Raw genomic sequence first — 19798 nt, forward strand, 5'->3', positions numbered from 1 at the left:
TTGACTGTTCACAGACTGACAGATTCCAGCAGGGGTCAGTGCTTGTGTGAAACTATTTAATGGGATTAGGATTACAAACAGATTATATATTTTACAGTGTATGACATGAAACTGTGTAGTGGAAAAATAAAATCAAAGATCCATAAAAGTCAGATTCTTTGGGCCAGAAAGAAAAATGACTAGACATCACTTTTTGAAAGAAACTGCCGGAGAATCCGTGACATGAAAAGGCAACAGTATGTCGTTTGTGTATCTGGATGAACAAAACAAATGTCGCTTCCAACAAACCTGCGTGTAAAGTGGGCGTGTCTATTTACCACTTCTTAAACATTGGATATGATTATTAAAACACTGTTTTCATCATTGGATGAATAAATCATCTTTTGGTTTTGAAGAGGTGGCAGCTTTGGGGGGAAACAACCAAAAAGCAGCGGTAACCAGTCACGAGCACCATCTCCGATCTCACTGCGCAAGGCGTAAATGTCACAACAGCAGCGTTATTACTGCACACGTGACAAAAAGTCATTTTACTGCTGTGGAAACAGTTTGATATTTGATTAAGAAACATGGATGACATACATTTCATCAGCACTAGGGCGGTATAAATAAGTTCAACACAAAAGTGCCCATTTCCAAAAATGTTCACACTGAACATCCTTCATAATCAAAATAAAGATTATATTTTATATATATAAAATGTTAAATCAAAACAAACTGCACAAGCTTGTGTTTCAATAAAACACTTTGTATAATTAAACCAACGTCGCTACAAAGACGAAGACAGCGAGCAAACGTAACGCATAGACCGCATGACGTGTCTGTCAACCTGACTGAAGGCACGATGTAACCACTGACGGAGCTGAAATGTTTGGTCACAACAAAAACAAATGCTTAATCCAATTTATTTGCGACCGGCCGACTCGAAGCTTTGCTGCTGCTCCATTTTTAGGTAAAGTCATCTGAACCAGCTTTTACCACAAGTGTGATTTAATCTGCTTTTTTAAAAAAAAAAACAAAACAAAACACTTTTCCAGATAATTTCTTATGGGTCGCTGTACAATAACATTTTTGGCAAAATTTAACAGATATTTTCAAATGGTTTTAAAATGCTGAAGTAATTTATAGACCAGTTCTATAATGATAGTAAACTGGTTTAAAGTAGAGTTCAATTGGACACACAGAGATTAACTGACTAACTTGTAAAAAATAAAACAAAGGGTCTTTTGTTTTTTAAGTTATTTTGGTCAAAACAAGTCATTTCAAGACGGCACCTCGTGGTGGCTTTTATTATTATTATTATTATTAATTTTTCCCCACCAACACCAACTAAAGTAGTAATGGTAACAGTTATTTAGCAGACCCGCCACAGCAAAGCAGTGTGGCGTTTCACTCCCAGCTTCCTCTGCAGTGGTTTGGTTTTGTTCCTTTGACTGAGAATTTGAACCTGTTAAATGTGACCTTTGGCTCCTCGGCTGTCTGAACTTTGTCCTGTTCCGTTACTTAGATTCTTTCTCAGCGTCCAGCAGCGCAGAGTGGATGCCCAACTTCTTCAACTCCTCCACCAGATCTCCGTTCTGGTGCATCTGCAACAAGATGTCACAGCCGCCGACAAACTCGCCGTTGAAGTAAACCTGAGGAATTGTGGGCCAGTTGGAAAAGTCCTTCACACCTGTGGAAGAGTAAAGTGACACCAGCACAACATCAGGTCTTACTCCAAGAGGACGGGGGCATTTCGAAGTCTCAGACTAAAAAAACTCAACCATTTCCTGGACTTAAACACAATTATGAAAGAACAGGCCTTATGCAGCCCCATGGCCACAAGTTTGAAAAAACTGTTTTGTATTTTAAAGTATTTGACATGGGAACAGTCTCAATGCAATGTGGAAGTTTGTTGCAAAATCCCATTAAAACTCATCTGAAACACAAAGGGGAAAATACTTTCATGTGTGTTCAACAATTATATAAAGAAACGTCTCGGGCCTGTAGAAGCCAGAGTCGTTTGATGTAACGGTTAATTCTGAGCACCACACCCTTTAGTTCCTGCTGCAGGATGCTGATAAAAACGTCACACGGAGAAGTGAAACTCAAGACAGCCGACAGATATTAAAGACCAGAAACAGCTGAGAAAAGTCAGCAGCCAAAAAAAAAAAAAAAAAAGGAGTTTTACACCAAACACAGAGACTCAATGAGGGTCTCAACATTTCAGATAATTTACATTTGCCAAAATGACTTCAGCGACAGACAAAGGGATGTCTCTAATTTTATTTATTTACTTTTTTTTTTTTTTTTTTTAGGAGATTACATCTATTTTTGATGCATGACAGAAGAAAGTCGTATCCATATAATTAAGAACTGCTTTTATTATTAATTATTCTTGTGATGCTTTGAAAATGTTTAATAAATGTACACCATATTTACTGATGGCTGGTAAACCTTTTGGTGCAAAGCCACCATTCATCCAGTTAAATCACTTTTCTATTGGTTTTCCAGGTTTAAATGGATTAAAAATTGTTTAAACTACTCCATGAATGATGCATAAAAGTTGAAAACCAAGGGACGTATTCTTAAAGGTTGCTCGTACAAAAAGTTGCTGCTGATGATGAATTTGTTAGAAACTTCTTAGAATTTTCCCTTAAAGATCAAACTAGATTCTGGTCAAAGCTAAAAGTCATTCAGTCACAGACAGACAATTACTTAGACCCCAGAATGTGATTTTTGACTAAATATTGACCCATTTTCTCAGAACAAAAGTTGGTTAAGGCCACTAACCTTCTACAGGATTCTTCTCCAACCCAACATGCATCACTGGTAGGAGTCGACCAGTATGGATTTTTAAGGGCCAATATGATACAGATTATCGGCAAGGTTTGGAGGCCGATACCAATATTTCCTTGCAGTAAAAAGTGTCAAAAATTTAGTATAACGCACTCTTAAACCACAACTTTCTTTAAATATTTTGCAGCATATGTTTAATTGACAGAACCTTTCAACATGATCTTCACACAAAAAGTGCAAGGAGCTATAAATAACATTATGAAGTTGATCAAATGAACAAATAAATATATATAGCCAACACAGCTACAGTCTGCATACTGCTATTTTCTTCTACGCCAGTCTGTGGGACAGCAGGCTTCAGCACTGACAGGCTGAACTTTCTTGAACAAATCTAGTAATATTGTGGGTGAAACTTTGCTACAAACCAAATCAGCGATTCATATTTTAAAAATTGTGGTATGGGCTAACAGCCCCTCAGTGCCTGAAGTAAGGGGCCATTCGCATCATATGATGGGTACTTCTCAGATGTCAATTGGTCTATGTAAAGCGGAATAAATTAACAAAAGATTTATAATGTTTTGTAATCTACTACAAGAACCACAATTTAAATGATGGAAATTTCATATTTCTGTTAGTTCATGTCATTTTATGTTATGTGTAAGGTCATAAATAATGGTTAAAAAAAACATTAATATTTGATGGACATGGCATTTGCTCCAGTCTTCAGAACTGTCTCTCGGTATTAAATTGTCTGATGGAGCTCTCTGCCTCAGTAGGTTTTTTTTTTTTTTTTTTTTTTTCATCGGTCACAGAATGTGACGAGTCACAGAATGCGGCGTAACACCGCCGAACCGCTGTGGAAACCTGTTGCCAGGTTGGTCGCACTTCACTGACCTTGTCGGAGTTCCTGGTCGTCTAAGACGTTGTAGGCGGCGTATTGTTCCACTCCGTGCATCCGGAGGATCTGAACCACGGCGTTACTGAAGCCACACATGGGCTGAGCCGGAGTCCCCTTAATGAAAACCACTACTTTGTCCTTCTTCACCATCTCACCGAGCTTCTTTTGCCCGTCCGCCGTCGTGCACAGCAGGCGGCTGGAGGCCGCGCGTCCGCCGGTCTGCCCGCGCAGACAGACGGCCGTCCCCGCCCGGAGACACCTGGTTAAAGTGTACATGGTTCTCGGCAGGCTGGAACCTGTTTTGAAACCAGAAGAATAAATGCTGTATCAAAGTGAACTGAGTCAGCGACAAGTAACACAAGTGTTGCTACATTTGACACACAAGCTCCGAAGCGCAGAAAAAACAGCCCCACGCCACGTTGCCAGATGGTGTATATAAAACAAGCAAACGTATCTAAAAACCAACTCAAGAAAAGCCATTTCTCGTAGAAAGGATGCAAAATTGCCACTTAATTATTAATTTTGCCGTGGATACAAAAAGATGAGACTATGAACATATTATTACTGTTGTTATAAACGCAAGCTTTAAACAATCACTAGTAAATAAAACTGCCACCTTCACCAATCAAGAAAGCAACCAGCAACAATAAGGAAATGTACCATTATTATTGATATTTGACTAGCGAAAACAAACTCAAATAAAAATACCTGCATTTTGAAAACAAGCCCAGCGCTAATAAAATGTATCAGCAACTTCATAAAAACAATCCCAAAGGGCGCTTAGTATAAGAGTCTGGCAACATGGATTTAGAGGCGTCATTTGGTTGGATATAATCACGTGATTAGTGACGGCGCAACTTCACTGGTCTCAGAACCACGTGACCGCAAAAGAAACTTCCCAGTTAAATAAATAAATAAATTCAAAAATATAATAGTTAATAATAAGTAAAACAGACAGTAAACAAAAATAATAAAACAAAAAAAAAAAATCAAATTGCTTTATAATTTTATATACATGTAAAGGGGAGAAGTCTTCAATATTTTTTTCACAATTGCTTACCTAATAATAAATTAAAAGGAAAAAATAGATAAGATCACCCTTTATTAGTCCTGCAATGTTTAGGAGCACATACAAAACAACAAACAGCAGCAACCAACTCAAATGTAAACGGGCCAATATAAAAACACTAAAGTAAAAACACAACAGTGTGCATTCATTTTATTTGTGTATTTTTTTAAAGCTTAATTCTTGCATCTTTGCGAGAAATATACATAATGTCGTGTATAGATGTATGTCGACATCTACACAGTAAAACAAATATTACTTAGACTATACTTCCTTTTTTATTTTGACACCGTGTGGTGTGTGCGCGTCACACATGAAGAATTTGTGGGGATTTTAGAAATAAATTCAAAGTTGCATAAAAATGGTGTTTTCTGGAACTTCAGAACATTGCACAACAGTCATTGAGGGAACATCTAATTAACTCCTTAGTGTCTGATAAAAGCATGGATTATTTCGAAGTTAGATGTATTTGTTCTTTGCTGTGTGTAAAAAAAAAAAACGAATGTACATTGATTATTTCATTAAATTTAACCATTTTAAGAACTTGTATAATATAGGCTTGTTTTCATGAAGAGATCTGGCAACACGCAGGTCACTCAGCGTTTAACTTCCGGGGCGGGTTGAGGAAGGAGGAAACATGGCGGCGCAAATACCAAAGCCCGTTAAAGCGGAGAAACCAGGCGGAAAAGAGGCTCAGCCTTTAATAATAGCTAAAATGCCCGCCGAGGAGCAGCGTCTGAAGCTGGAGAGACTGATGCGGAACCCGGAGAAACCGGCTCCGATCCCGGAGCGAGCTAAGGACTGGACCCCGCGTGCGCCGCCGGAGTTCGTGCGGGACGTGATGGGTTCGAGCGCCGGAGCGGGCAGCGGGGAGTTCCACGTGTACCGGCACCTCCGCCGGAGGGAGTACCAGAGGCAGGACTTCCTGGACCGCATGTCGGAAATTCAGAAGAAGGACCTGGAATATCTGGACAAAGTGGAAGAGAACAAACACAAGGCGGAGGACAGAACGGCCAAGAGGCGGAAGAAACGTCAGAAACTGAAGCAGAAGAAAAAGGCGGCGAAGAAAGCCAAAAAACAGCAGGAGGAGGAGGAGAAGAGAGAGGGGACTGAGGAGGACAAGTCAGCCAGCAGCGAGGAAGAGGAGGAGAGAGAGGACGACGCGGAGGAGCCGAGCTTCATCATGGGGAAGAAGTGAGGAGCTCCTCCAGGGGGCGGAGCCAGGACAGGCAGGGGCGGAGCCAGGAGTTTCCAGAGTCAGCAAAGTGGAAATTCTTATTTTTGTATTTTTATTTTATTTACTGCTTAAATGTAACTGGTCTGGGTCACCTTAGCCACAAGCGAAATGCAAAGCAACGACTCGCCGTTCGTCTTCAGTCAGAGTGGGCGTTTTGTGGCAGCAACAGACAACATTCACCCCGCCAGGTAGGCGGGGCCAAAATGGAACATAAAGCCACCTTGACACTTCCATGAATTTGGTCCCCGCACTGGCGGGGCAATCTTGCGTGCCAGTGAGTAAACTCAAACTGTGCGAGGTCCTACACGCATTGACACATAGTGTTTGTGAATAGGTTGTGCAATAGTCGCAGCTAGTTCACGTTCAAGTTTTCAACATTTCAAAATGTTCTTTGTGCACTGGCACGCAGCTGCGCAAAGTTCACGGACAGTTTACACACACACAGTTTGACAAGTTTACTCATTGGCGCACAAGATTGCTTGCCCGTGTAGGGGATCAAATTCGTGCAAGTGTCAAGGTGGCTTAAGACTGCAAATGGTGAGTGACACGACACGGTGACTGCCAATCCGAGTGAAAAAAACAAGAATGGCGTCAGCTGGTTGTTTGTGCGAACAAAAATAATCCAAGATGGTGGAAAACGCTCTGAAACAGCTGTTTCTGTATAAATCTAATGTTTCTCATACAATTTGTAAACGTTTGCAAAAAAATGAACATGTCTAAATTTAAAAATGCTGTTTAAGTAACCAGGTAACACCAGCTGAAGTGATTTCCGAGACATCTTACGAACATGTTAGCGTGCCCTCCCTGGGAACGCCCAACAAGTGACAAAACCAGCTGCTTGTCACTGTGATTTGAAGCTAATGTGGCCATAGGGTTAGTGTATATTTCTTGTAAAATGCTCTGGGGTTTGAACAGTACGTTTGCCAGACTACAGCTTTGTGCACGTCCAGGATTTTTGCATAATAGCACAATTCCTATATGGTCCAGGTCCCATTTGGGAATAGTTCAGGTTCACAAACTGCGGAACAGATGCAAAACTATCAGTTTGTGGAATGCTTCTGGGAGGGATTTCAACCTGGACTCCAGCCTGTAGGTCCACCAGAGAGCACAGGTTTGTGCCTTTTATTCTGTTGACGCTGAACAATGAGCTAAGACTGGTAACAGAGTGAGTGACTTAAAAAAAATCTGTTTTTGACCCTAAGATTTTGAACACTTGCGGGACAGTTTTTTTTTTTTTTTTTTTTTGTCGTGAAATTATCTACAGATTTTGAGATTTATCAGAGTATTGAAGCTTTTCCACGATGTATGATGTAAATACCTGAATTAAAATCTGCTGATTTGCAGACACCCAGGTGTTCCGGTTGAATAAATTCCAGTTATTGGAGACCTCAGAGTTTGAAACACTTGGAGCAGCAGAGTTGTGCAAAATGTTGATGATCACGGTTGTTTGCAGTCTCGTTAAAGTGCCCCTTGCCATGACTGTTGCTCGTGGGCACAGCCGGACTGCAGAAAGCAACACAAAGAATAAAAAGGCGTGTCTCCCAGAGGCTGAGGAGTTCCACGTGCGATGTTCCTTGGACAGCTGGATCTGCTTCCCACGGCGGTGACGGTCTGGTTCTGTGGCCGTCGCCTTTCTTGAGGCAGGCAGAGAAAAACCGGGCAGCCAGGTATTGTTTGGAACAGGTGAAGTTCTTCCTGTCAAACACTGTGAGCTGCCACAAGCATGTTTTGCTTTCATCCCAGAGTCACGTCCCCAAGACAAATAAAACTCTGCTCAACCATCTGATTTTCAGACTGTTTTCTTGAATTCAGACATTGTTTGTAGTCAGATTTGTATACAAAAATCTACAAACTAAAGGATTCTTGTTTAATAATTTCAAAATGTCAAGATGCAATTGAGAACCTGTATTTTCAAATATCTGACTTGTCTATTTGTCCCTCTGCCAAGCAGCTTGTGTTTGTACCCAGTTCTTTGTAGACTCGCACAACCAGACAGAACTAAAGAAACGGCAACAAAAATGGAATTTGACATTTGAGAAGATGCAGAAAAAAACTCAGAGAGATTAGAGAAAAATAAAGCGTAATTTAAAGCAAACATCTGTCCAAACCAAAGCATTACTGCTGCTGTATTGTGTCCTCAGCAGGACATTAAGCTGAATTTGAAAGACAAAACATTATAATTTTGTTCACTATAACTTTCTTGAACTTTGTCAGAAATTAATATAGAGGATGTTACGTAAGCAACTGGTGAGTAATGTTCAGAAATGTTCCTTTTGAGCATTTCTTGTTCATATGTCCAACAATAACATGCATAATGATGTTGCTTAAAAGTTTTATTTATATCTTAAAGGTACCTTATTTAATATTCTATACATACTTACACACCCTGGTACTCTGGGAGCCGTGAACCTGCCCAAACACTGATGAGTGTTCAGATGTCTGCTGTTGTAGAGCGGTTGGCAGAGCACAGACATAGAAACTGCAGTACCAGGGTTGGGAACTTTAGGATCAGGCGCTGGTGCCACGTGTCGTCCTATCCACCACACTATAGAATCAATTTGGATTCTGGATGGCAACTAACTGGTCCATCCCCACTTTGAGAAAGTAACTGTCTATCTGCTGCAGATAGGTGAAATGTGGATGTCCCCTCAACCTTCTCCAGCCACTGGGGTCCTCAAAACTGAGGCATCTGCATCACCAAGAGAAATGCATCATGTGGCCAAAATAGCCGATGGTCCTCCAAAATGCAAATGACACTCCTTATCCAAGTGTCCTTAAGTAGCCTTTTGACACAAAGTCATTCCAGTGGTACCCAAGGATCCTTCAAAGAGACCTGCTACCAAAGACATCCAGTCATCTCCTTAGGTCAACGATTTGCACTCACATCCTGTAATTATAGAGTGAAACAGGAAACACCATGACCTTGAAGACTTGGCTTTATTACTGATAGGCTTCTAATGCCTGAGCCCAGGAAGCCACTAACAGCTTGGATCTTGGTCATGATTCAGGACAATCACAGTCTCAGTCACCCTGATTCCTCCCTCTGTGAAAGGGTGCAATCAAGGTACTAATTCAGTAAAGATTACAACATCACACACAAAGTCGGTCAGTAAATCTTTCCTTGCTGACAACGGCATCAAAGCCACTGGTTTTCACAACCCCGTCCAAGACCCACTTTTACAAACCAGCTGGTGTTTGCTACTTTGAAAACACTGAAGGCCTTCGAGAGAAAGGAAACACCTCAACAGACAGCATTTTCCAAACTGCTACCTGCCAACAGAATTCCACTGGAGCCGTTTTGGGGGGAGTGGTGTCAGCGTTGATCAACACCGTACAGGGCGGGTTCAGCGTGTTGAGGCAGGACGCGTGGCCTCGCCGTACCATTTCTTCAACCTAATTCTGTGAGACACCTCAGACACTCATACCGGGAGCTTTCGTGTCGAGTTCTCTTGGAAAGAAGGTGATGTTAAATGACAAATGCAGGACAAGGATTCACAGATGAGCTCAGCGGGAGACTTCAGAGATCCAGACTTACATCAGCCTCGAGGTACAGTGAGTAAATGACAAGACTGATGCTGTGATTATCACCAACACAACACACCCGGTCAGTGTCACCTCATCCGGAGTAAAACAGATCTTCCTTTACCGTTCGTCTTCTCTGCGAAGGTATCTTTGGTATTTTTCTACCTTATTGCCCAATCGCAGTATTTCCAACCGTTTCTTATCAGAAGTCAGTACTCCACGCTCTTCGACACTGCAAGTTGTGGCAGATTCCGCCTGCTTTATCGTGTCAACACAAAATCACAAGCATCTTGTGAAATCATTGATGCAAAAGCTCTTTTTTTTTCCTTCAGGTGGGAGGAAGACTGTGCAGAAGAGAACCTTCACCAGGTGGATGAACGTCTTTCTGCAGAAAGTAAGGGACAAATACATTATGGTTTCATTTCCACGTATTTTACAGCAAAAATGCAAACACTGGTGCATCATTATTTGTTAGTGCAAGCCTCCAATTGAGGTACATGACCTGTTCACGGACATCCAGGATGGTAAAATACTGATGGGCCTGCTGGAGGAACTCACCAGCTGCAAACTGGTAAGTGTCAACTTTATTTCTCGCGGTAATTCATAGTCACAATGTGTGCTTACTTCCAAAATGTGTGGCACTCAGAGGATTCTTCCTGAAAAACAGCAATTTTTGCGGGGGGGGGGCCATGGCCACCATACTTTTTGTGTAGTTCATGGTACACTGAGGCTGGACTTTAAGTGTTGTTTAGTCCATTTAACTTGTACTGTTCGGCTGATGGGCTAATTATCATTTCCTCAGCACAGACGTGTGAATTTAATAAAACATAATTTAACCTGCAAGTTCCTCTTTAAATCCAATTTAAAAAAAAAAGACCTGCACTTCTTCTGTACTTTTTAGCTTTACAGGTTCAGATCATCTCCTCACCATATTTTCAGACTGAACAACATTGCTAAAGCTCTGGCTTTCCTGGATGACAGGCATGTGAGTTTCCCAGCAGTTACCTGACATACGGTGTTAAAAACGTGGTCTCACGGTCGTCTCTTCCTGGCGTCTCAGGTGAAGCTGCTCAGCATTGAAGCTTCCGGGATCGCGGATGGTGTTCCTTCGGTTGTTCTCAGTCTGATCTGGAGCATCATCCTGCATTTCCAGGTGGGTGTTTCCATCATCCTTCACTGTCACGCCTGTTGTTCCAGCTCAGTCTTGAGGATGTTCTTCTTTCCAGATCAAGGAGGTGACAGCAGGCCTCCAGCGGCATTTGTCATCCAGCCTTTCATCCTTGTCAGTGAGCAGCTCTCCTTCTAGTGACCTCTCACCGCTGCCCACAGACACTGTTGGGAACTTTTCCAGTCAAACGTTGCCAAGCAAAGGCAGGAAACCTGCCAGGGGGTCAAGGTATCACGGGAAAGCTATCAAGACGCTCCTAGACTGGGTCCAAAGATGCACATCAAAGTGAGGGCGAAAGACCAGATCTGCAAACTCTATGAAGGTTTGTCCAACTGTCACCAAGGAGGCAGAGACTTTTGCCGAGTTCACTTGTTTCTCTGTTGGTTTCAGGTTTGGTGTGGAGGTGCATGACTTTGGGAAGAGCTGGAGGAGTGGCCTGGCGTTCTTAGCACTGATTAAGTCCATAAACCCATTCTTGGTTGACCTGAGGAACAGCCTGTCCAGGAAGCCTGGAGAAAACATGAAGGAGGCCTTCATGATAGCTCATCAGAGTTTGGGTGTACCACCCCTACTGGAGCCTGAAGGTAACACCGCAGTTAAGTGCTGCATTTTGATCCGCTTAACTCCTAAAAAAATAAAACAACACTTTAAGCATTGTGATTGCATCTGCACTACAGTAGTGCAGTGACGCCACCTATCAATGGACAGTGGAAGTGCATCAGAAGCAGCGGTCCAGAATAATATACAGAAAATACCTGTTAGTAATATATCCATCGAAGAAGAATTTGACAGAATAACTAATGTGCATATTTATCCAAATCTCACTCATCTGAGCATTCAGGTCCTCCAGAAGACCATCTAGAAGTAGGCATGGTTGATCATTGCTCAGATTATAGTTGGCAATGGGCTAATTTTCACAGTTGTAGCTACAAAGAGCTGTGGAAGAAAGACCAAGTCTGAAGCATTTGCACCACCCACAACATCTGGATGTGCATCCACATCTGGTCAGTTGAGAACTTGCTGCAACAGGAGAAGTAACTGTCCAGAAGATCTGCCATTCATCACCAGTCTCCAGTCAGTTGGGCTGTGCTCTTGGTTGCCACAGTGTTGACAGACATTACTCTGGAATATGCAGTTATCTGCTTTACTAGTTGACACGAGGGGCTTAAACCGCCATTACGGTTTTGACCCCCCGACTACCATGTTAGTTTGAAATTGGTCTGTCTGTCTACAGATGTAACATGTAACTCACCAGATGAGAAGTCCATCATCACCTATGTGTCCATGTTCCTGGGCCATTATTCAGCCACGCATGAGGTGAGCTTGGATTTTACACAATTTGTTAGATGTTATTGAGGTCTTTCATTAGGTTGTCATGGCAACAGCAGCTTATTTTAATTGTTTGATATGTGTATTTACACAGGATCAGATGTCCAATACCGAAATGAGTGTAAACATCCCTGAGATCCCAAATTTTGGATCACTTGAATCAGTCAGCTTTGGAGACACACAGGCTGATGACCCAAAAGTTCAAGCTTTGCTCAAGAGCCTGGAGAAGAGCAATGAGCAGCGACTGTGGAAACGGTGGGCCAGAAGATCCTCAGGGGGGACTCGTGGAGCCTGGGTTTCCGAAAAGCCTGTAGGCAACCACAAAGGGACAAGCAGGCATTTAAGCGTCTTTGGGCCAATCAGTCCATTGGCCGTAGGTGTTGGCAGCCAGGAGATTCAATCGTGGATAGAGAACTCCACCTCGGGTCCAGGCTACACCAAGTTCAGAGGAGATGAGAGTCACTTTTCTTTGAGCTCAGAGGAAGGAATCTACAACTTATCAGTGCTGGATTCCGATGAGGAGGAAGCATACAGCTACATCCTGGAACTCAACAAAGAGGTTTTCCAATCGTGTGGTCAGCAGAAACATCAAGTGGCAAGAGTGGAAGAGGAAACGGAGGAAGAAATGATGTTAAATGGGCAGGAGGTGTTACACAACAGCAATCGGGAAGGTCAAGATTTTGAAGATGAAGCAGAAGTTAGAGCTCCTTCAGCAGGTCAGATGAAAGCAAGAAGTTCATTCAGAGAGCCGGTGAACAATAAGTGTGTGCTTTATGAAAGCTGGAAACACAAATCCGTTAATGATGATAATGGAAAGAAGAAAGAATGGAGGCAGGAGAAGATGGAGAATGATAGACTGGTGAGGTCTGGTTTTGAAGCAGAGCTTTCTGAAACAGGTCGACCAGCGAGGGGAACCAGACTGTTCGAGCAAGACGAGACCTCAGAGAAAGGGCACGATCAACGGTTAGTACGAGGAAGAGAGGACGAGGAGAGTGAAGACAGCGAAACAAGGGTTAAAACACACCCGTGTGAAGAAAAGGCACCGGAAATAAAATATGACACAGAGCCAGGTGCTGATATCGGTCGACTCTTCAGCGCCACCTGTCAGTCAATCAGGTAATCCACATCTCTGGAGAAATGCATTTAATTCACAAATATTCAACATGTCTGTTTTTTTATTACTGCCAACAAGAAGGTTTTCTGATTATCAGCAGGATTATGCAATAGGTTTTGTAAAAATCAGTCCTATCAAAAGGAAGAAATTTGAATTTTAGTGTTGATCAGGATCTTGAAGACTTTCTTTTTTTTTTTTTTAATTTCTCAGGCACAACAAAAGGGTAATTATTTATTTATTTGGAATATTCCAAGCAATTTATCAGCTAATCAGTTAATTTTTCTAATGAATTTACCCAAAATGTTTTAGCGGATTGCTTTAAAAGTAATACAAATTATCAGTCACCAAAACTAATAACAATAGAAAAGTAAAATAAAATACAAACAATAAAAAAATGATCAGTCAAGAAAATAATGAAAAATTTAAATAATAAAATTTAAATAATAAAAACAAATTATCAACAAAAAATAATAATAATGAAAATAAAATAAAAAAATGATCAGTCAAGAAAAATAATAAAAATAAAATAAAATTAAAATAAAAACAAACGATCAGTCAACAAAAAATAATAAAAATGAAAATAAAATAAAAACAAACGATCAGTCAACAGAAATAATAATAATGAAATAATCAAAATTAAAATAACAAAATAAAAATAATAATGATCAGTCAACAAAAATAAGAACCCATTACAATTGGATCTGGATCTAAGTGTTAATTCTATTTTATTTTTTCTTTCATTATGAGATGAGAAATTTTTAGATTTTAGATCAGCTGCTCTCCATGAAATCTGGTAATTTCTATTAAAAAAAAGTTATTTATTATTGTCTGAATCTGGATTTTTGATCATTTTAATGTGAGTTAGGGAATTGTGATTTATGATTCCTAAAAAAAAAAAGTTTTGGACAATTTCTGTAAAACCTGATAGAATTATTAATCTTACCAATATGGTAGAAATTATTTTGTTTGTTGGTGTTAATCAAATCTTACATAGTCAGATAGGATTTTCTTTTTTTTTATGTTTTTCATTTTTAAATCCTGTTTATTCCAGTGAAGAGTGATCTGGGGGGACTGGAGCCTATGCCAGCGGTCTCTGGGAGAGAGGCGGGGTACACCCTGCCCACTCTAGTGATGAATTTCACCAAAATTTAAGTTGTCCACATATTCCATGGTTGACATTTAGCAGGTGGAGTTTCATGGTGGTCTGCATACGGATCTGGATCTGTTACTGTGAAATATAGTGTCATTATAGAGTAATTATGGGTATTAATGATGTGAATTGCAATGAAAAAATTTCAAGGCTGTTCAGCTGACAGCTCTCCGAGTGCCCTCCTTGTTATATTTATGGAACATCATTTCTGCAGCGTGCCTCCTATTCACCCTGAATTCAACATTCTTGTGTTTTAAATTCTCCCCAGCAGTGATGGAGGTGGCGCTCTTCAGTCCTTAGCAGCCTGCTGTGATGTAACCCCATTAGAGCTGCAAGTGCTCTTGGTGCTGTGGATCCTGGTCTACTGCTGCCTCGTCCTACCCAAGATGAACTTTTGAGGCCCCCCCCGTGGTGCACCCTCCTCATTAAGATATGCTTATTAGCCCAGTTTGCACTAATGATCCAAACAGGGATACTTCAGGCACAGTTGACTCTTTACCTCTGTTGTGAAAACTTCCCTCAGGACAACATTTTAATGATTATGTTTGCTTCTTTTTGTAAGCAGAAATTATTTATCTGTCGGGCTATAGCTTCACATAAACAAATAATGGTGTTATCCCCATGACTGCTCAGATTGCACGAGTTATCCGACACTGTCCATCTGGTGATCTTTGCAGAAGGCACCTGCTAAATAAATGCTCAGTGTAATTGTGTCATTAACAAAAATAAATAAATAAAATCATTCACTCTTCTTTATAAACCACATGGTGGCATTACAGGATCAGATCAGATGTTCCACGTGATGTAAAAGTGCTGCAGGCTGCTTGCACAGGGTGACTGATCAGCTCCTACGGCCACTCGCAAACCAAAGACCTGCTGTGTTCTCTTGAATCTGTTGCTGCATTGAAAAGATTGAGCTGATAATATTTAATGAACACTTTGATATGTTGGATTTTTCTCTGAATGTTTCTTTCTTCTGATGCCACATTTGATTGTTTTAAAGCTGTACGGCCTTTCAAATTTCAAAAAAGTGACCAAATTTAGTTTGTACTGAAATCAAAGCATTATGATCTCAGCTCAATTTTGCTACATGTTGCAAAATTACAGCTCATTTTAATGAAGAGAGCTTATTTATCAGGGGGTGGGTGGTTGAATTCCATGGTGAATATTGTCTTATAGAGAGGTAGAACTTTATTGATCCCTTGGATAAGGTCCCTTAGTGAAATTAATGTTCCATTTGCAGCACAGCACCAATAAGATCAATAAAAAAAAAATTCCTTCTAACGCCACCGTGCAGACAGACTGTAGGAGGCAGCGCGTGTGTGCATGCACGAGGTTTTCAGATCACCCGTGACCTGACCCACTTGCTTGATGCACATTCCCTGGGTGTGCACACTAACATCTGTAAGATGTCTTGTAAATCACTTCAGAGATGTTATCTGGTTCCAAAAACAGCATTTTAAAATTTACAAGTGTTTATTCCTTGCTAATTTTTTTTTTTTGAGAAAGATATTAGATTCATACAGGAACTAGAGCACAGCGCAATCCTCCGCCAACACTAGTTTCCAATTCCACAAATTTTTACCTTTGAAACACTTTTCAAGATGAAAGTCCTGTTAGAAAGTGACTTTCATAAGTTAAAATAAAATACAAAATACAGCTCAAAGGAGCTTTTCTATGTTAATACCAAATATGTGCTAAATCTGCAATACGGATCAGATGTGGATCAAATTTAGTCTTTTCATTCAGAGTGCCAGGTTGCACCTCATTGCCACAAATGAGCGTGAATGATGCACTTTTGAGATATAATGCAAAATGTACATCAAATGGGCTTTTCAATATTAAATTCAAATGCCCACAAAATCCACAATCCGGAGCAGATCTGGATCAAACTATTTCAGGTGATACTGAGTGTCAGTCTGCACCTCACCTTCAATTATGAGAGTGATTGGGGCATGTTTGATTAAGATATAATGTAAAAATAGGGTTTTCAGTGTTAAATTTGAATGGCCACAAAATCTGTAATCTGGATCAGATCTGGATCAAACTTAGTCATTCAATAAAGATACCATCCTACATAATGCTGTCAAATATTTAAAAATAATCTTTTTTGACAGAGTTATGAATTTTTAAAAATTTGTTCAATGTTAAAGATAGGGATTTTTTTTCCCCCTTTGACCTATGACCCTTGAAAATCAAATCACTTGTTGCCTATCAGGATATGAATGTTCAATAAAAATTTGATAGCGATATATGGAAAAATTGTGAGCTCCAGGCTGTTCACAAACAGATAAACAGGGGTGATGACATAACCTCCTCCAACTTCGTTGGTGGAAGTAATAAGCTGGTTCAGAGCATTTTCCGTCATCTTGGTTTGTTTTGTTCAAGCAAGCAGCCAAAACCCTCACATGATCTATGATGTCGCTATCAAATGTAGACTCAAAGGTCACCCCTTTGAGTCTGGTCTGCTTGAGATTTCTTCCTCAAATCAGAGGGAGTTTTTCCTTATCAATGCCGCTTGTGTGTTTGCTCTGGGGGTTGGTAAGGTTAGACCTTACTTGTGCGAAGCGCCTTGAGGCAGCTTTGTTGTGATTTGGCGTAAATGAAATGAATTGAATTGTAGGTCATTACATCTGATTGCTTGAATTTTTTCCCTTCAGGGGTCAAAATTATAAATTGTTCCAGTCAGCATGATTTTTGATTGGCAATATCTTATTACGAACCACTCATTTAAATCCTAAGGAGTAAAATTGTAGTGGTGCCAAAGAAAATTCTTTTATGACTGAAATCTTAAAAACTCAAAGGCCGTACACCTTTAAATTGATCAACCACACTTCTTTTGTGATGGGTTTTGCGTTGACTGTAAGACAAATATTTACAATACACTTGTTTGGTATCATATCTATGGACATTTGTCTTTCAGTCTCCGGAATAGTCGGAGTAGGCTACATGATTAAGAGGCCCTCAGGCTTTTAAACCTACAATTAGACCCACATGTACAGTAATGGATCTTAACTGAGGTGTTCAAAGTCTAAAACTATAGACACACAAACAAAGCAATGAACACAGAATTCCTGTAGATGGAACGTAAATAAACTGATGTTATACACCTTTTCAGTGGGTTAATATTGGTCAACAGCTGTTTAAAACAATACCAATTCTTTTCTTGACTCTGAGGTAATGAAAACTGCAACAAAACCAGTTTCCACACTTTCAGAAATGACCTGTTTCTGTCTAACGCACATATTACTAACATCTGAAGACTTTTCTGGCTGGAATTTTCCTCCCAGCAGTGAAATTGCCACATGCATTCGAGTCAAATCCCAGTTCTGTTTGAAAGGAAAAGGCAAATAATATATTACACAATATGGCCCATTTAAAATAACTTCTTGTTTTGATAACTGATTAATGTGTCGGTTTGTCACTGGGTTGCATTATATTTACATCATATTTAATATTTTGTTTACTCATTTGGATGTATAGTGTGTGAGCAAAAAACAACAATCGGAGAGCGTGATATTTTTCAAGCACAAATTTGATTGGATGCATCCGATCTTGGATAATTTACATATGCTATTCTGTCCACTGAATACAGAGGGCTCTGAGCCGTCGCCTGTTTCACCTCATGATGAAGTCCAACGGTGGCAGTAGCGTGTCAATATTCTTATTTACAGTTGCATGAGATAAGATAGATTTGTGACTTATCTTTGCAAGATAAGTTCAGTTCTCCCTGCACACAGACGGGCCGACACAAAACTCACACTCGAGTTACAGAAATATTCAAAAAACCCAGCTGACCACAGTGTGGATGAAAGGAGTCGCGGGCATGGTCTGCTCTCACAGCACCGTTGTGCACGTGCACGCTCACTGAGCGCTGTTGAAATTCTGCGAAACGGAGGATGTTGTTTGCTTGGAGCTCAGCCCGTGGGTCAAAAGCTCAGCCACGGAGATCGATAGATTTTCAACATCACCACCACCCCCGCACAGCCACAAGAACACAGCTTCCCCAAAGCTGGAGTTTGGCCGGGATTATGTGAGACCAACTGAGGGAGGAACAAGAGATCAGGTGGCCATCGCAGCCTCTCGACACATCGTTCGCAAACACAGCATTGACCTTTGAGCCTTACGTTGGGCCTAACCGCCAGCACTGCTGGTGAACCTGGCGTCCAACAACAGAACGTCCTCTTCTTGCCCGTGGGCCTAGCATCAGCTTTGGCTCAACTGTCTCGGGTCTCTGGGTTTGAGATTTGGAGACGGGCACTTGGGGACACCGGGCTGGAGGCCGACTCTGCAGAGCGGTCTGCGGAGACCACCATATAGGTTCTCACAAATCTGCAGCAGAACCTCTTCCTGCAAGACGGAGGGGCTGCAGCTGGGGATCAAAGGGCAGACGGTGCAGGAGTGGAAACTGGGAAAATTCATCCAAATACCAGTGTAGATTTTGGACTCGTTGGTAGTAGATCTGAAGCTGACATTGTGCTTCACAGTGCAGACAGCAATGGAACTGACAATCAGTTGGGTCTGAATCCTGGATCAGTGTGGAGCAGCCTACATGCTGATGGAGAACCTTCACCACTTTTCTGTGGAGTCCTCAGCATGTTGCACCTTCTGTCTTCAACAGTAGAAACCTTCCCACATTACAGAAAGTCTTGCAAAGTGTTTGACAAACTCATACTCAACAACTTTGTGTATTTCAAAGGTAGTTTGATGTGATGAAAGTTGCAGTTTTGAGAAAAGCTGTGAACAGTTAAAAGGTTAAAAAAAAATAGATGCACCTTCACAAAATGAAAGTTTCTAAGAAAAATTTCAGTAAAAACTCTGAACACTTCCACTATGTGCTGCTTTTTCAAATCAGGTATTGTTTTTTTTTTCTTCCAAAGAACAGATATTCAAATGTGACCGTCTGTGGTGGTAAATTAAGCAACCACAACAAAAACAACAGCAAAACCAGCATGAATGTATTATTTCCCATTCTCTCAGGAAAAAAGTGCCTGTAACATGGCAAGAATGATGAGTTCAGTCAGCGGATGCAAAATGACTGAAAAAAATGATTCCAAGCCTTCACATAAGTTCAATTTCCAATTTATTTTCATTTATATAGCACCAAATCACAACAAGGTTGCCTCAAGGTGCTTCACACAAGTTAAATATTAATTTAGCATAACAGGATCTAAATTGTTTTGGGATTTTAGCCACCGGGTGACAGTATTGCATTAAGTGTGTGATATCATTAGACAAATCTACAGGTGACATTTGAAGCGTTTGATATATTTTGCATAAACAGTGCATTATGAAGGTTGCATTCAGATTGTATCATTGAACGTTGTTGAATTAGTACAGAAAAATGACTGCGTGATTCTGGAGTTGATTTGATACATCAGTGCTGGTGAAAAGGTGGAAATGTCAATGCATCATAAAGCCTTGATTTGTAAAATGAAAACTGCTAAATATCTGGATAGAAAGCTGTTAAAAACACATTCATCCATGAGCCAATAGGCAGTTTTGACAATCACTTCCACATAAGGGGACTAAATGACAC

General features: G+C 40.7%; 3 protein-coding genes and 1 non-coding gene across 5 annotated transcripts; 3 read left to right on the plus strand and 1 right to left on the minus strand.

Moving 5' to 3' along the window:
• Positions 1 to 41: 41 nt before the first annotated feature.
• On the minus strand, positions 42 to 4082 carry glrx5 (glutaredoxin 5 homolog (S. cerevisiae)). The gene is made up of 2 exons (XM_034162429.1): positions 3670 to 4082; positions 42 to 1669 (listed from the first exon to the last, which is right to left on the minus strand). Exons 1-2 carry the CDS (start codon positions 3947 to 3949, stop codon positions 1497 to 1499), a joined length of 453 nt encoding a protein of 150 aa, XP_034018320.1. The 5' UTR covers positions 3950 to 4082; the 3' UTR covers positions 42 to 1496.
• Positions 4083 to 5352: 1270 nt separating this feature from the next.
• Positions 5353 to 7757, plus strand: prkrip1 (PRKR interacting protein 1). Its single transcript, XM_034162286.1, has one exon. It carries the CDS (start codon positions 5377 to 5379, stop codon positions 5935 to 5937), a length of 561 nt encoding a protein of 186 aa, XP_034018177.1. The 5' UTR covers positions 5353 to 5376; the 3' UTR covers positions 5938 to 7757.
• LOC117503686 lies at positions 7423 to 7699 on the plus strand. Its single transcript, XR_004558636.1, has one exon.
• Positions 7758 to 9314: 1557 nt separating the features above from the next.
• Positions 9315 to 16170, plus strand: zgc:100997 (uncharacterized protein LOC445211 homolog). Of its 2 annotated transcripts, none has more exons than XM_034162287.1 (10): positions 9315 to 9523; positions 9831 to 9892; positions 9974 to 10069; positions 10400 to 10483; positions 10559 to 10651; positions 10725 to 10951; positions 11057 to 11250; positions 11901 to 11983; positions 12090 to 13111; positions 14528 to 16170. In XM_034162287.1, exons 1-10 carry the CDS (start codon positions 9454 to 9456, stop codon positions 14655 to 14657), a joined length of 2061 nt encoding a protein of 686 aa, XP_034018178.1. In that variant the 5' UTR covers positions 9315 to 9453; the 3' UTR covers positions 14658 to 16170. The 2 variants fall into 2 exon arrangements, with proteins under 2 accessions (XP_034018178.1, XP_034018179.1); XM_034162288.1 differs by having other exon boundaries at positions 14531 to 16169.
• The last annotated feature ends 3628 nt before the right edge of the window (positions 16171 to 19798 follow it).

This window comes from Thalassophryne amazonica, chromosome 21 (assembly GCF_902500255.1).
Source record: "Thalassophryne amazonica chromosome 21, fThaAma1.1, whole genome shotgun sequence".
NCBI classification, from domain to species: domain Eukaryota; kingdom Metazoa; phylum Chordata; class Actinopteri; order Batrachoidiformes; family Batrachoididae; genus Thalassophryne; species Thalassophryne amazonica.